We start from the raw sequence: 15,307 nt of genomic DNA on the forward strand, positions 1-15,307 counted from the left end.
CCAGGTCCCAAAAGGAGACGTGTGTGCCCAGCCCCAGGCCACCAGCCGATACTCAATGACAGTGTTGGCTCTCCCCGAGACCGAACCTTAAGCCAGTCATCAGGATCGCCCCCTATCAGCCCTAGGGAGGAAATCTGCCTGACAGGCCCCTGCCGCCCCCTCCCCCGAGGAAAATGTCCTTGCAGTAACCTGCTGTCCTGCCAAGAATAACGTCCTTGTTTGGTTCCCCTCTGCCTCTAAGTCTTTCATCTCCTACAGCTCCCTGGAGCTCCCTGCTCTCCGCTAGCCTGGAGGACGCCCAATTCCAATCAATCTGGGCGCAAATAAATTCCAAACGTTTTCAGTAGGCCTCAGTTTACCTTTTAACAGAAGACACAGAGAAAACGGAACACACATATATCTGAAAACACGAAACTTGAGATTTTATGAGGGTAATTTTCCCATACTTTATATTTTATATGTTTAAGTTTCCGGGAGAGGTGGTCTGGATCTGGGAAGGGAGAGCTGTGGAGAGATGAGCAGGAGGGGTTTGAGAAGGGAGACAGGGGGACGGGCGGGAAGGTGGGGAGGAGACTTGGAGCAGTGGAGGCAGTTTAGCTGGGGGATGGGTGGGAGGGGTCTCGGAGGGGAGGGGAGGGGAGGGGAGTGAGTGCGAGGGGTAGGAAGGGAGATGGGGAAGGGGTGGGGTCTAAGAGGCGAGGTGGGGGATGCGTGGGAGGGGTGTGCGAAGGGGGAAGGGGTGGGGGAGGAGTCTTGCAGGGGAGGTGGGGGAAGCCAGGAGGGTGTAGGGTGGGGGCTGGGCTGGGCAGACAGCCGCCTCACCCACAGGACCATGCCTTGGGAACACCCCCGCCCCGCCGCGCGGCTTAGTCCAAGGTTCCCCTCTTCCCGGTCAGAGCAGCCTAATTGCCTAAGTCACCCGCTTGCCAGGAAATCACGAGGACAGCCAAAGACTGGGGTGAAAACATTAAGGCACCAACGTGAATAAAATACAAGCGATTCCAAGTTCATAAACCAAACTGAGGGGGCGCTCAGAGGCAATGGCATCAAGGGGAGGTTTGGAAAGCTCCGGAAGGTGCCTCAGCCAATCGGGCGCGATTAAGTTTGCACCAATCGGGATGGGCTGTTCGGATAAACACACAGTCCACTGCTCTTCCTGCTCGGCGCCGGGGCCTCCCGGGTCTGTGCGGGTTGGGGGGGCCCTGAGGCGAAGGTCCTCCGCCCCCCACCTCTGCCCCTCCCGGCCCCGCCTGCAGTTCGGCGCCCCCGCGCCCCCCACCTCTGCACCTCCGGGCACCGCCTGCAACTCTGCGCCCCCCGCGACCCTGCGCCCCCCACCTCTGCCCCTTCCGGCCCCGCCTGCAGTCCTGCGCCCCCGCGCCCCCCACCTCTGCACCTCCGGGCACCGCCTGCAGTTATGCGTCCCCGCGGCCCCTACGTCTGCACCTCCAGGCACCGCCTGCAGTCCTGCGCCCCCGCGGCCCCCACCTCTGCACCTCCCGGCACCGCCTGCAGTCCTGCGCCCCCGCGGCCCCCGCCTCTGCACCTCCCGGCCCCGCCTGCAGTCCTGCGCCCCCGCGCCCCCCACCTCTGCGCCTCCGGGCACCGCCTGCAGTTCTGCGTCCCCGCGGCCCCCACGTCTGCACGTCCCGCACCGCCTGCAGTTGTGCGTCCCGGCGCGAGGTACCCCTGTAGCCCGCACCTCTGCACCCCTGCATCCCCTAGCGGCTGTGGCCCCAGCCCCATTTCCACCCGCGCCCGGCCCTCCCAGCGCACAGGACCCCGGCGCCGGCCGGCCGGGACTGGCTCTGCACCATCCCCGCCGGGTGCGTCCCCGTCACGACCAAGGACCCACAGCGCGCGCCACGCCCGCGGGTGGCGGGCCGGAGATGGCCACCCGGGCCGGGGCTCGCTCTTCTGAGAGCCACCAGCGGTGCCAATTAAGTGACTCGCGCGGTTTTCCCGACGCGCTTGGCTCCTCTTTCGTCGTCTTGGGAGAGATGGAGCTTTTCAGACACATTTGGGAGCGAGATTGGGAGTGGGGTGGGATGGTAGGTTCGCGTGTGGAATTCTGGACGCGTATATCCGTCGTGGGCCTGGACTGGGCAACGGGCGGTCACCAGGTCGCCCTCAGTCCCCTGCCTGGCTCCCTCTGCCATTGTCGGCAGCCCCAGGTTGTGGCCCGCCTGCTCCACGAGCCCTCTGCTGGAACGCCACATACATTCTTTCCCTAGCGGAGAGCTAACAACCCCTGTAATTTCTGCAACGTAGGAATGGGCTCAAGAAGTGGCTCTCCATGGGGGCTGGAGTACAGCAGCCCGTGGGTGAGCTGGGCGGTGCCTCCGGTGGTTGTTTGAGCCCTTGTTCCCCGTCCGCACACCTGCCAGCATCCCGGCTTCTCACTCCCTCTCCCCCCACACCTGCGGTTTGCCTCTCCACCCCTAGAATTCCCATGAATTCTTCCCTATTAGTTACACAGCCTCCTGCAGTGAGCCTTTCCTAGCTGTGTGAAAATACCGGGGTCGTATTGTTACTGTTGGGGTATGCCCAGGCAACAGATGAGGACAGCTGTCACACTCAGTTCCCCAGAGGAGGGTGCACAGGGCACCACCAAGTCTGCCAGAAGGCAGGGCCGGGGGCAACGTGGGCAAGACCTTTACTGTGGTTTCTGCAGGAAAGGTGAGATATGGCAGAGCTAGCAGGCTCAAGGCTGGCTAGTTTGAGTATCTCCGTGGGCCCTGGGGTGCAGGGGCTATGCCCGCTGTCTGGCACCTGCCTGGGGGACGAGGAGGGCAGACAGATCGTGTGAGAGGCGGCAGTCGGGGGGCCCGTGGGCTCTGGGTTGCTGAGTTTGCAGATGAGAGGCATGCTCCTGGGTAAATCTGTTTCCTATCCGTAGGATTGGGTAGTCCTGGGACGGGACGTGCTGGGGCCACAAAGCCCCGGACGTCAGGGCATCAGGTTGCAGAAACTAGGAGGCGCGGTGACTACTAGCACTTGCTCTGCTCTTCCCACCAGGACCTCCGTCTTCTCTCTTCCTCAGGGGGCTGCTTCTGTGGGTTCCCCGGTCTCGGCCCACCTGGGTCTCCCTCTCCTCTTCTCCACGCCTGTGTAAACGTCCCTGTGCTCTGGGAAGTCAAGCCTGTGCTGGACTGCAGCAGTGAGGATGGGCCTAGGTGGGCTGGGGCATGCAGCCCAGAGCCTGGCTCAACAGGGGCCCTGACAGAGGGCAGAATCGGAGCCCTGTGCTCATGACGCCCCATGGATGCCCTGCTCCTTGGGCCTCCCGGTCTACAGCTGAGCCATCACCCTGCCTGGCCCTTGGGTGTGCTGGGGATATATATGGCTGTCATCCCCATGGCTCAGCATGTGCTCCTTGGAGTGTGCAAGAATCCAAATGTCCCAAACTGGAGCCAGGAAGGAAGTGTGTTGGTGTTCTTGCCCGTCATCAGGGCCGGAGTGTCATGGGGTGATTTTGTCATCCCCCCCCCCCCCCCGCAAACTCATGTTTGGAGCTTGGAGTGTGACTGCATTTGGTAATAGGATCTTGAAACAGGTGATTCAGGTAACACAAGGTCACTACGGTAGGTCCTAATCCAACAGGACTGGTGTCCTTTTCAGAGGTCAGGGCAGAGACACACCCTGAGGGACAACCGTGTGAGGACATGGAGAGAAGACAGCGTGTGCATGCCAAGGAGAGAGGCTTCCAACGGAACCAGCCCTGCCCACGCCTGCATCTCCGACTTGCAGCCTCCAGGAGGGGGAGATGGTAAATGTCTGTTTTCGACCTGCACGGGCTGTGCTTTTTGTGTCTAAGACAGGATTTTAAGAGTTTTAGAGGAAATTCGAGAGTAGGATCTTGAGTCTGAAGGATGAGCAGGGTCCAAAGCAGCCCCTTTAGAGTCCGAGTCTCTATACTCGTCAACATGCAGGTTACAGGAGAGAGTGATGACACGACGACAGGGAAGCAGGCGAGAAGAGCAGGATGAGGCCCCAGAAGGGAGTTAACGCAGAGTGAGCAGCTCTGTACCCGTAACAGTTACGTCTTACTGTCCCTTCCATGGTCACCCTGGGCTCCATCCCCGAGATGGCAAAGCCGTGTGAGGGAGCTGAGACGGCTCCCGGGCTGGCAATGGAGAAGGGGCAGTCCCCCCTCCAGGTTCCCGTCTCTTTGCCCAGGGGGCAGGGAGTAGATGGCTTCTCCCCTGGGAGACCCTCATTCTGCCAGTGTCTGGGTTTCCTGAAGTGTGAGCAGTTCCCAGTGGGGGTCTTTTTCCCAGACGACCTGCATCATGGAGGCTAGAACGGCCAGGCTGTAGGTCAGCCAGCAGCCGCGCTGGTCTCTCGCCCTTCCTTTGCTCCCTTCTCTCTCTAGCCCTTTCCTCCTCCTCTAAATCCGTGTTATAAACCACAGAAGAGGCTACCTTCAAAAGCTCAGGCAGGGGGGCTTCTGAACTTGCCTTTGGATGTCGGGGGCTAATTGGTTGAGGAATTGGTTGGCCGTTCCAAGTCGGCCAGCCTCAGATTCAGGGTCCAAGCTGGGATGGGCACTTTCTCGTGGCCCTGGTTTACTGTGGCCCTTTTACTGGAAACTAGAACCCATATATTTTATATGGGTTTAGATCTACTCTGTTTCAAGCCTCCCAATAGGGAGACGGAATTGTGATCTCTTGCCCATCTATAGGAGAGATACACAGCTGAAAATCCTTTGGGGCTAGAGGCGTCCCTGCTGAGCCCCAAGTCACCCTGGAAAGCCTGGGACCCAGACATGTCTCTACGGAACCTCCAACTATCGTTTCTGGTGCAGATGAGCATCCCTGACTTGTGAACGCCTTTGGCCTGGTGAGCCTCCCCAAGAGGGACCCCCATCCATCCTCCCCCTTCATTGATGCCTGTTTCCTCGCAGGGCGGGGAACGGTCTTCCCCGTTCTAAGATAGCATCTAGTTTGGCAAACCGGTGTTTGTTATTTCTTTCTCCTTCCCAATCTCCCCACCAGGCCAATGATCCCATCAAAGATCTCCCCGCCGGGGCCTGAAGGGACGAAGGCGGCCATCCCTCTCCCAGGCCTCCGGCAAAATGTACAACCAAATATAAGTGATCAGAGGAGTGGAGGATATTTGAAAATCATGGGGTGTCCGTGCACAGGGCTTGGGAAGAAAGCATAGGAGGTGCCTAAAGAGACAGGGCGGGCATGAGAAATCCGCGTGGGGCGCGCGGGGACGCGGCAGAGGCGACAGATGCCAGCCCCGGACAGCGCACAGAACCGCGACGGAGGGTTGAAGGGCTCCCCCGAAAGCCGTGGGCCTTCCCGGAAGCTGCCCAGGACCTCCAGTTTCCCAAAGTCCAGGTCTACTACGAAGGGTAAGGGGGGACCAGTGGGGTCGGGGCCCTGTGGCCGCAGCCAGCTGCAGGTGGCCGGGCAGGGACACGGCCGCGAGCCCGACGGGACGACGTCCGAGGAGGGCCAGCGAGGACGGGACGCGGCGGAGGGGCGCACGCCGGGGCACCGGACCCCCACTCCCGCGGACCGCACCCCGCTCCGGCCACAGGCCGGCGGACATCCCCTCCTGCGCTCGGAAGCGGGCGTTTCGTAGCAGTTACAGCGAGAGCGCACTGGAGACACGGGTGCGGCGGGCTACGCGGGACGGACGGCGCCCCACACGCCCTCGCTTTCGCCTCTGCACTGCCACTTTCCCGCGCTGCTCCAGCCCCGCCGCCCCGCCGCCCCGGCCCCCCCGGCCCCCCGGGACTCCTTCCGGCGCGCCATTTTGGGCCTTTCCCATCGTGCCCCGGGAACCCGCTATGTAAATGTATGATAATGAGGCCGGGGGTTCTTCGGAGCGGTGGGTACGGGGAGAGCGCATGCGCGGCCTGGGGCTTTAGGGGGAGGTTCTCCCCGACAGTTTGAAAAGTTGGCCCTGCTTCGGTCCTTGGCCTGGGGGCCGGGAGGTCCGGCTCGCTGCGCGCCCCCTCCCCCGGCTGGCTCGCTGCACCTCCCCCCACCCCCCGCCCCGGCTGGCTCACTGCTGGCTGGCTGCGCCCCGCGCCCCCGGCTGGCTCTCTGCGTCCCCCCCTCCACCCCGGGCTGGCTCACTGCGCGCCCCGCCCCCGCTGGCTGGCTGCGCCGCCACCCCCCCCCCCCGCGGCTGGCTGCACCCCCACCCCCACCCCCGGCTGGCTCACTGCTCGCCCCCCATGGCTGGCTGCGCCCCCACCTCCGGCTGGCTCGCTGCACCCCCTCCCCCCTACTGGCTCGCTGCCTATCCTCCCCCACGCAGCTGGCTCGTTGCGTCCCCAGGCCCACCCCCGCGCTGGCTGCCTTCTGCATCACGCACGTGTCATGGCAATGAAAGTTACCTACCTACCTGCCATTCCTTTTCTGTAGGCCAGATGTGACGTTTGCACCGAGTCAGATTTTTTTTTTTTTTAAGTGAAAAGTCTCCCCCAGACGTGGGGTCGAACTCTCCACCGGTAGACCAAGAGCCCTGCGCCCCGCAGTCAGCTCTCCGTACACACCCTGGGGTCCTCCGTCAGTTGCCTGCACGCAGAGCTGACAGGGTCTCTCCCGTCCCCCTGCACAGCCTGGGTGACCCCAAATGCCATAGAACACAGGTCAAACACGCAGGGTGGACGCGGGATAACTATTCCCTGTGATGAAAAGCGTTAGGGTCGTTGGCTGGGGCCCCCAGAATTAGACTGACAAAGTGAACACGTTAATGAGAGAAAAACAGTTGATTCCTACCCGTGGGACACATCCCTTGGAAGAAACCCACGTGATGACTAACGCTGGGATTGTCAGGACTCAGGCGTACAAGGCGTCTTAACAAGGCATTTGTGAAGAGGGGACATGGGGAAAGAGGGTTTCGGGCTTCCAAGGATGGCGAGCTATGGCAAGGTGCACGTTTGGGGGCAGCTTACAAGAGTCATTAGTGTAGGTCCATGGGGGCGCCCACTTTCTGTGTTCTTCAGGCCTTGGAACTTCCGTGGGAGAGGGGATGCGGGCCACTTCTCGTCTCTCATAGCGCCTGCCTCTAGTCAGATGAGGGGAGCTCAGGGAAGGCCTCTTTCTGCATCTGCTGATGCATCTGCAGCTCAAAATACTCTTCATGCCAAAGTGGCACCTCTTGGGGCCCTTTCTGTTCTTACCCTACCGAAACCTTTACTTATGTCCTACTGGTCTATTGTTGTTTCAAAAACAAACCAGTTTGTCACAGTCTTATAGACAATACTCAGATTTTTTTCATCACTGCCAATCTAATCCCAAAACATTTTTTTTTAAAGATTCTATTTATTTCTTTGACAGAGAGAGACACAGCAAGAGGGAATAAACATTTTTTTTTTTAAGAGTTTCATTTATTTGACAGAGAGAGACACAGCGAGAGAGGGAACACAAGCAGGGGGAGTGGGAGAGGGAGAAGCAGGCCTCTCGCGGAGCAGGGAGCCCGATGCGGGGCTCCATCCCAGGACCCCGGGACCACGACCCGAGCCGAAGGCAGACGCCCAACGACTGAGCCACCCAGGCGCCCCGGGAACAAACATTTTCTATGAATCCATTTAGAATATGATCTTGAGAGAAAGAGAAGTGGTTCGGAACGCAGCCTGATGAATTGAGAATTCTGCCCGTTTGTGGGGAGGCATGCTCTTATTTAATGCTTTGGGCTCAGTGTGGTGGGAATTCAAGACACCCAGAGCCAGCCCAGCAAATGTCCCGCTGTCTTGTGGGTGTTCATGAAATGTAATGCTGAGCAATAATCCAGATCATCGCCCACGCTGATTCTGCCTCTGACCTGGAAGTGGGAATCTTCCATTTTCTGGATGGTTCTGGAGGCAGATGAGGGAGCTTCTTTGCCCCGTCCACCCAACACTTGTCCTCAAAGAGCAACCGCTAAGTCTCTCACCTGGAGGGTGCAGAGGGAGCCGGAGAAATGCCGGGTGATACCTTTTAGTCTTGGGAAGTGAGGATGCCATACAGCACAATTTGGATTCTGCTGGTCCTAAAAGAGGATGGGATGTTGTGATCGGAACCTCTGACCTACTGCCATATCAGTCAGAAGTACCAGTGACACCTGGACTGGCAATTGGCATCTGAATTTGGGAAAAGTCTTGTAGGACTCAGCCCTTAACCTGTGGGGTCTAACATGATCCTTGGGAAGAATTCACTTACATTGTACAATACGCAGCTGGTATCACAGAGAATGGCTTGATGTGGGGGAAAAGCCCACACCGGAATCTGGAGCAGACCTGGGGGCTCTGAAACAATCTTTGCTATTCCTTATTTCCAGAAATCTCTCATGCACACATTTTCTCTCTTTTTAAACATTTATTCGTTTCAGAGGTAGAATTTAGTGATGCATCAGTTGCATCTAACACCCAGTGGTCATTACATCAAGTGCCCTCCTTAATACCCGTCACCCAGTTACCCCATCCGCCCACCCCACCTCCCCTCCAGCCACCCTCAGTTTGTTGCCTACAGCTAAGAGTCTCTTACGGTTTCCCTCCCTCTCAATTTTCATCTTATTTTTCCTTCCCTTCCCCATGTTCATCTGTTTTGCTTCTTAAATTCCACGAATAACTGAAACCATATGATAATTGACTCTCTGCTTGACTTATTTCACTTAGCATCATCTCCTCCAGTCCCATCCATGTTGATGTAAAAGTTGGGTATTCATCCTTTCTGATGGCTGAGTAATATTCCATTGTATATATGGACCACATCTTCTTTATCCATTCATCTGTTGAAGGGCATCTCGACTCTTTCCACAGTTTGGCTATTGCGGACATTGCTGCTATGAACATTGGGGTGCAACTCACGCACACGTTTTCAAACTGATGGCTACTACGACTTGCTTATTCTGTATGAGTGGAAATTTTGAAGCTTTTGTGTTTTCCCCAAATAGTGATGCGACAAACATTTCTCCAAACCAAACCAAGCCAAATCAGGAACGGCTTTATTTCCATGTTGGGTTATTTTAATAGTACATATTTTGAAAAAAGGAATTCCAAAAGGTTATGAAAAATCTGGAGGTCCTTATTTTTGCTGTATTTGCAAAATCCAGTTTTGGGGAGTCTGTTAACTTAATAATAAAGAAAAGTCCTACTATTTCTTAGTAACTGGTCAGTGTGGTTTTTTCCCCCCCACATCTATGTTCTGAACAAAAGATTCAAAGCAGCCGTGTCTTGATTTCAAAAAGGAAAGAAAATTCTGTTATTATAGAAACCTAATAGAAGAAAAGAATCTACACATCTGTGTAATAGCAGGCAACAAATGCGAATTAGGCAAAGTAACATCCTATCAGGCACGTACAACATCGAGCCTCATCAGCTGGGGGTGCCCGCTGGAGACAGCCAGGCTGGAGTCCCCACCGAGGCCTCGACAGGGCATCCTCCCCATCAGGTGAGACTTGCAACGGACCGGCCCCATAAGGACCCTATTTATAGGGCAAATGACGGGGTCTGAAGTCAAACATCTGTTTGCCTAGGAGGAGCGAGCTGCATTTCCATGTTTTCATGTTTCTGATGGGGTTTTGTAAGTGAGGGTCGGTGGGGTGAGGTCCGGAGCTGACAACCAAGAAAGAATTCTTGAGATATCTGTGGTGCAAAACGGTGGTTTTCTTAAAGCACGGGGACAGGACCCGTGGGCAGAAAGAACTTGCTGCCCCAGGGGCGTTATAATTGGCTGATTATACACTTGGCAGTTGGGGGAAGTAAGGAAGGGGAGGTTTCAAAAGGATTTTTGTATGTTAAAGAAGACTCACAGGATCCCGGAGGCCTTGCCATTGTCAAGCTAAGGTTGTTTTTCCGTCTAGCAAGGCATTAACGGTGAGATAGTGGGGAGCTTCCTGGAGGAACATTACACTCACTGCTTCAAGGATCTGTCGATGGGCTGCAGGTTGTAAGGACATTTAACTGTATCTACATTTCCTCTGGAAGCTAGACCATTGATAGAAATGCTTTGTTCTTGTAAATTGCTAAGACTTTTGTAAACAGGGCGCCTGGGTGGCTCAGACGGTTAAGCGTCTGCCTTCGGCTCAGGTCATGATCCCAGGGTCCTGGGATCGAGTCCCACATCGGGCTCCCTGCTCCTTGGGAGCCTGCTTCTCCCTCTACTTCTCTCTCTCTGTCTCTCATGAATAAATAAAATCTTAAAAAAAAAAAAAAGACTTTTGTAAACAGAGGGAGACCCCATGTCTTGCAGGATTGTGATCTCTGTAAGTTACTATTTGTTTTTCCTTTAAGGCAGCCGGGAGTGTCTTGAGGAATGTCACATATATCCCATGGTGGGGGGATTTGTGGGGTGTCACGTTCTGCCTGTCCTCAGCTAGCCTCCTGCTCCCTCATTTCTGTATTTTCAAGGAGCCTGGGCTAGGTGTGACTGCCTCCCCTCCCGATTCCATCCTGGGGGGCAAGCTCAGCCTGGAGCAGAAGGGAATGTGAGAAAAGGTTTACAGCTCTTGGCGTCCAGAGCAGAAGGGCCAGTTCTGACCTGGAGGCCAGATGATATATTTTAAATAACCAGGCTCCCAAGGTTATTCACACAGTCTCACAAACAACACTTAGCCGGACCGTGTGTGTGCAGGTCCCGGTGGCCGGTTCTGAGGGACACATCACAGAAACATCTAGCCATATAGAACAATCTATTCAGCAATTGCTATTTTCTGTGAACTGACAAATCCTATGGGGGGGGGGGTGCTATTTCTCCAGTAAATTTTCCTGTACCAAATTTTATGAACTCTTTGTATATTTGTGGCTCAAACTTTGCGAGTTGGGCTACTTACCTTTATTGTTGATTATTGCTCGACTCACTGAGTATCTTGGAATTTGCTGACCTCCTTCCTCCCTTCCTCTCTCTCTTGCTCTCTTAACTTTTCTCTCCCGAGTTAACTTACCCAACGGATCAGGTATGCTGGGCTTGACGCCCCTTCCTGACCATTACTCCACAGAACGTTAGTTTACTAGTTACACTGCCCATTTACTGCATTCTCAGATCTGTGCCAAAATTTTAAAAACACAAGAAACCGGAGGCAATGTAACTCAGAAGATTTTGCATTCGTCTCGAGTAACACGCTAATTTTTTAAAATTTAAAAAGTATGTAGTGCTAAATCTCAGTGATTTTTTGTTTCAACTGCGCGCTTGGTTGTCTTCAAAATAACAGAACAGATTGCTCCTCCCGCCCCCGCCCCCCAAGAATTGCGAAGAAAAGCCCTGGGGCCCGTGGCTCTGGGTCTCACGGTTCACCTTCAGTCCGCCGCCCCCGGGTTCCTCCAGTCGGAGGTGCGCGGGGCGGCGGACTGGAGGCCTGTCCCCGGGGGACAGGTCGGGGGCGGGGCGAGCGGGGCTGTTCAGGCAGGGAGGTGCGTGCCGGGCGCGGGCTCGCGGGGAGGGCCCCCGAGGGCCGTTTGCAGCCCCGCCCCAACCCCGCGGGGGCGGGCGCTCCTCAGCTCAGGTCCTAGCAGCTTACAAAAGACCTTTAGATGGAGTCTTCGTATAATAGTAAAACAGTTTCCCTCTCGTCCACAGAGTCATTTACGGGGCAAGTGACAATCCTGGTAAGATTGCAGGGTGCGAGGCTGTGGGCCGGCCGGCGGACGGCAGTGTGCGGGGCACCGCTGCCAGGACCTTTCGAGGCGAGCTTCCCGGCCAGGACCCGGGAAAGGTGGCGCGTGCGCACCCCTGCCAGGACCTTGTGCGGGCAGCGCCGCTGCCAGGATCCAAGAGCGTGAAGCACACCTCTGCCAGGACCCTGCGTGGAGCGCACCGCTGCCAGGACCCTGCGTGGGGCGCCCCGCCGTCCCCGCCCCGCGCGTCCCCGTCGCCATCCTTGTCCCCGGCCTCGGCTCTCCGGCCATCCCCGCTGTCCTCCGCGTCTCGCGCCCGCCTCGCCCGCACGCCCTGGTCACCGTCCCTGCGCCGCGTCCTCGGCCTCGCCCGCCCTCCGGCCGCGCCCTCCCCGAGGGCCCCTGCCGCCGCCGCCCTGGCGCTCCCCGCGGGCCCCGCCGAGGCCGCCTGCGCCCTGTGCCAGCGCGCGCCCCGAGAGCCGGTGCGCGCCGACTGCGGCCACCGCTTCTGCCGGGCGTGCGTGGTGCGCTTCTGGGCCGAGGAGGACGGGCCCTTCCCGTGCCCCGAGTGCGCCGACGACTGCTGGCAGCGCGCCGTGGAGCCCGGCCGCCCGCCGCTCAGCCGCCGCCTGCTGGCGCTCGAGGAGGCGGCCGCGGCGCCCGCGCGCGACGGCCCGGCCTCCGAGGCGGCGCTGCAGTTGCTCTGCCGCGCCGACGGGGGCCCGCTGTGCGCCGCCTGCCGCATGGCCGCGGGGCCCGAGCCGCCCGAGTGGGAGCCGCGCTGGAGGAAGGCGCTGCGCGGCAAGGTGCGCGCGGGCGGCGACCTGTGCGCGGCCCGTCCCCATCCCCAACCCGGGTCCCCGCCCCCGGACGGTGCCTTCTTCCCCCCCCTCCCCCGCCCCCAGACGGTGCCCTGTCTCCCTCCTGCGCCCTCAGCCTGTGTCCTGTCCCCCATCCCCAACCCCGGCCCCCGCCCCTGGACATGGTGCCCAGTCCTCCATTCCCCCCCACCCCCACTCTCTGACGGTGCCTTGTCCTCTTTCCAACCCGGTCCCCTTCCCCGGATCATGCCTTGTTGCCCCTCACCCATCCCTAGACTGTGCTCTGTCTTTCCTTCTCATTTGGCACACGGTGCCCTGTGCCCCACCTCCCCATCCCCTGGACAGTGCCCTCTTCCCTTATCGCCGGCCCCCATCCCTGGGCCGTATCCTTTCCCTCCACCTCCCACACTCATCCCCATATTACATCTTCGGACTGTTGTACCCCTCCCCCCATCTGAAGACAGTGTCCATCTGCCGACCCCGCCCCCATACCGCGCCCCCAGCACCTCATTGCCCTGCCTCTGGGCGTGACGTCACCCGGCAGCAGCCCCACCCCCGCTGGCTCTAACCCCCGAGATCCTGCCTGGTGGACCAGGCAATGAGCCTGGCTGTCAGCTGCTGAGGTCCAGTGCGTCCCCCTCCCTTCCCCCAGACCGCCTTCCCACTCCCTTTCCGCGACCCCACCCGCTCGACATGGAAACCTTCGCTGTGCTGTGGACCCTGGGTAGACACCCGCTATTGCAGACGCTGGTTGTAGCTGGGGCCTGGGGACCCCCCATGGAGGTGGGGTCACAGAGGGAGTAAAGACAGCCAGGACCTCCTTCAGGGCAGAGACAATGTGTGTGGTCCCACCGCCCTAGGGAAGACCGGGGAGGGAAGCATTCTGTCAGGTGGTGGGTCCTGGGTCCCCATGGGCACTGGGGGTGGCTGGACGGGAGCTGGAGTCTGCTCCTGCTGGGGGACCCTAGGTCTAGGGTCATTGCACCCTTGAGAGGCCACTCAGCATCGCTCCCTTGGCGACATAACAGTAGGGACCCCAGAGCCTGGTCTTTGTCCAGTTGCCTGGTTGTAGTCTTAGCAGGTGTTTCCTATCAGAGTTCCTTCTGGAGAGAGCTTCCTGGGGTAGCTGAGACCCCCTCTGGTGCCTTTGGTCGGCTTGTGCAGAACTGACAGGCCACGGTCACACCCTGAGTCTGCCCCCGACTGGGCGAGGGGACCCTGGAGCTTCTGACCTTACGCCCACCAGTAACCAGCGTGTCTTCCCAGGAGAACAAGGGGTCTGTGGAGATCATGAGAAAAGACCTGAACGATGCCCGGGATCTGCACGGCCAGGCCGAGTCCGCTGCGGCAGTGTGGAAGGCAAGTGGCGGCAGGCCTGCGGTCGGCCCGAGGAGGGGACCCTGACCCCATTTGGCAGGGATGCAGCTGAGTGCCGTGCACCGAGCAGCAGACCCTTCTCCCCGAGGTGGGCAGCGGTGGGGGCGGGAGGCCCCAGGGTGTATCCTGGGGACACAGGTGTCCCTCCCCGCCGTCTGCCTCCCTGCCCTGCAGGGACACGTGATGGACCGCAGGAAGAAAGCCCTGACCGACTACAAGAAGCTCAGGGCGTTCTTTGCCGAGGAGGAGGAGCGTTTTCTGCAGGAGGCGGATAAAGAGGAGGGGTCCCCGGAGGATGAGGACGCTGACCCGGCCGAGCGCTTTGGGTCCCTGCTGCAGGCTGTGTCAGAGCTGGAGAGGAGGCACCGCAATCTGGGCCTCAGCATGCTGCTCCAGGTGAGCACTCCGTTGTGTCCAGACCCCAGGGCAGGGTGCTGGGCAGCCCGGGGGGATGGAGGGCTTCAGACCAGCCGCCTGACTGGCCTCCACACAGCCCCTCATCTGGAGATCTGGAGATCTGGCAGCCCCTGTCCTCCCCTCCCGAGGTCCCCAGGGTGCCATTCTGATTCTGGAAAGGCTGAGTAATCTGCTCCAAGGGGGTGGAGTGGATGTGATAAGCTCTGGCCTGGGCGAGATATGTGGGGCTGGTGGGGGCTGGTGGGGGCTGGTGGGGGCTGGTGGGAGCTGGTGGGGCTGGTGGGCTGTGGGGGCTGCTGGGGCTGTGGGGGCTGCTGGGGGCTGGGTCCAGCACGGCAGCTGCCTCTCTCCTTCCCCACCCCTCCCCCTGCCCCTGCAGTGATGTCCTGCCCCCTGAGCCGGCTCCAGGCCCAAGAAGCTCCATCCACCCTGGCCTGGCCCCCAGCAGCTCCTCCATGGCCGCCTTCTGGACACACAGCATCCTTCAGCCACGAGGGTGTGCACCTAGGTGCACACGCAGGACGCATGCCACAGGTGCCCACCTTGGGTTGCTCGAGACAGTGTCCCTGTTCCCTTATCCTCTGGGTGTGGATGTTCCCCAGGCTGTACACGTTTCACCGTAGAGACCTGCAGCAGGGGTAGCAACCCCAGGGTATCACGACTCTTCATAAAGCTCTTGTCGTTGCCACCGAGTCTTACTGGCCTGGCGTCTCTGGGGCCGTGGTTGTCCCTGGGCAGCCTGGACTGTCCAGACTAGCCCTCACCCCATGGAAATGCCACTCGGGCTGGTCCGCTGGACACGCAGACCCCCGCGTACGCGTCGGGCATGCGCACTAAGAGTACGTTTGGGGTGTACGCGGAGGGAGAGGGACGCTCCGGGCATCTGGGTGGGGAGGGCGGCAGGCGGGTCAGACCTGTCTCTGGCTTGCGCCCGCACACAGCCTGCACCTACAGCTTCAGCTGTGTCTTCGGGGTCTTTGTGGGGTCCGTGTCCTCGAAGCTCCGTCACCCCTCTGTCGCCCGGTGTGTCTGCTCAGCTGTGCTGCTTTCTCTCTGCACCGTCTTCCCCTCTGGTGCCGTGGCTTTCCGCAGGGACCTGCCTTATCCTCAGCCTCCGTCCACCCCCTCCCACCTG

General features: G+C 59.2%; 2 protein-coding genes across 3 annotated transcripts; both read left to right on the forward strand.

The window, feature by feature from the left end:
• Window positions 1–839: 839 nt before the first annotated feature.
• On the forward strand, window positions 840–9,737 carry LOC123851990 (uncharacterized). 2 transcript variants are annotated; one of them, XR_010412925.1, is made up of 4 exons: window positions 848–1,826; window positions 3,622–3,769; window positions 4,685–4,842; window positions 4,998–9,733. XR_010412925.1 is itself a non-coding variant. In XM_064595691.1 (3 exons), the coding sequence occupies exon 1, from the start codon at window positions 1,041–1,043 to the stop codon at window positions 2,232–2,234; it is 1,194 nt and encodes a 397-aa protein (XP_064451761.1). In that variant the 5' UTR covers window positions 840–1,040; the 3' UTR covers window positions 2,235–3,769; window positions 4,685–4,842; window positions 4,998–9,737. The 2 variants fall into 2 exon arrangements, 1 of the variants encoding a protein (XP_064451761.1); XM_064595691.1 differs by having other exon boundaries at window positions 840–3,769; window positions 4,998–9,737.
• Window positions 9,738–10,185: 448 nt separating this feature from the next.
• RNF187 (ring finger protein 187) lies at window positions 10,186–14,864 on the forward strand. The gene is made up of 6 exons (XM_064595627.1): window positions 10,186–10,209; window positions 10,355–10,431; window positions 11,502–12,363; window positions 13,645–13,737; window positions 13,930–14,151; window positions 14,552–14,864. The coding sequence occupies exons 1-6, from the start codon at window positions 10,186–10,188 to the stop codon at window positions 14,552–14,554; spliced, it is 1,281 nt and encodes a 426-aa protein (XP_064451697.1). The 3' UTR covers window positions 14,555–14,864.
• The last annotated feature ends 443 nt before the right edge of the window (window positions 14,865–15,307 follow it).

This window comes from Mirounga angustirostris, unplaced genomic scaffold (assembly GCF_029215605.1).
Source record: "Mirounga angustirostris isolate CCGP_5_RB_7025 unplaced genomic scaffold, mMirAng1.0.hap1 SCAF_7, whole genome shotgun sequence".
In the NCBI taxonomy this organism is placed as follows: Eukaryota; Metazoa; Chordata; class Mammalia; order Carnivora; family Phocidae; genus Mirounga; species Mirounga angustirostris.

Bases quoted from the DNA above. Each gene is read 5' to 3' on its own strand.
- LOC123851990 (XM_064595691.1), top strand. From the start codon at position 1,041: ATGGCATCAAGGGGAGGTTTGGAAAGCTCCGGAAGGTGCCTCAGCCAA.
- RNF187 (XM_064595627.1), top strand. From the start codon at position 10,186: ATGTCTTGCAGGATTGTGATCTCT. The intron at 10,210-10,354 runs GTAAGTTACTAT...TGTATTTTCAAG, and splicing joins CTTGCAGGATTGTGATCTCT to GAGCCTGGGCTAGGTGTGAC. The intron at 10,432-11,501 runs GTGAGAAAAGGT...ATAGTAAAACAG, and splicing joins AGCCTGGAGCAGAAGGGAAT to TTTCCCTCTCGTCCACAGAG.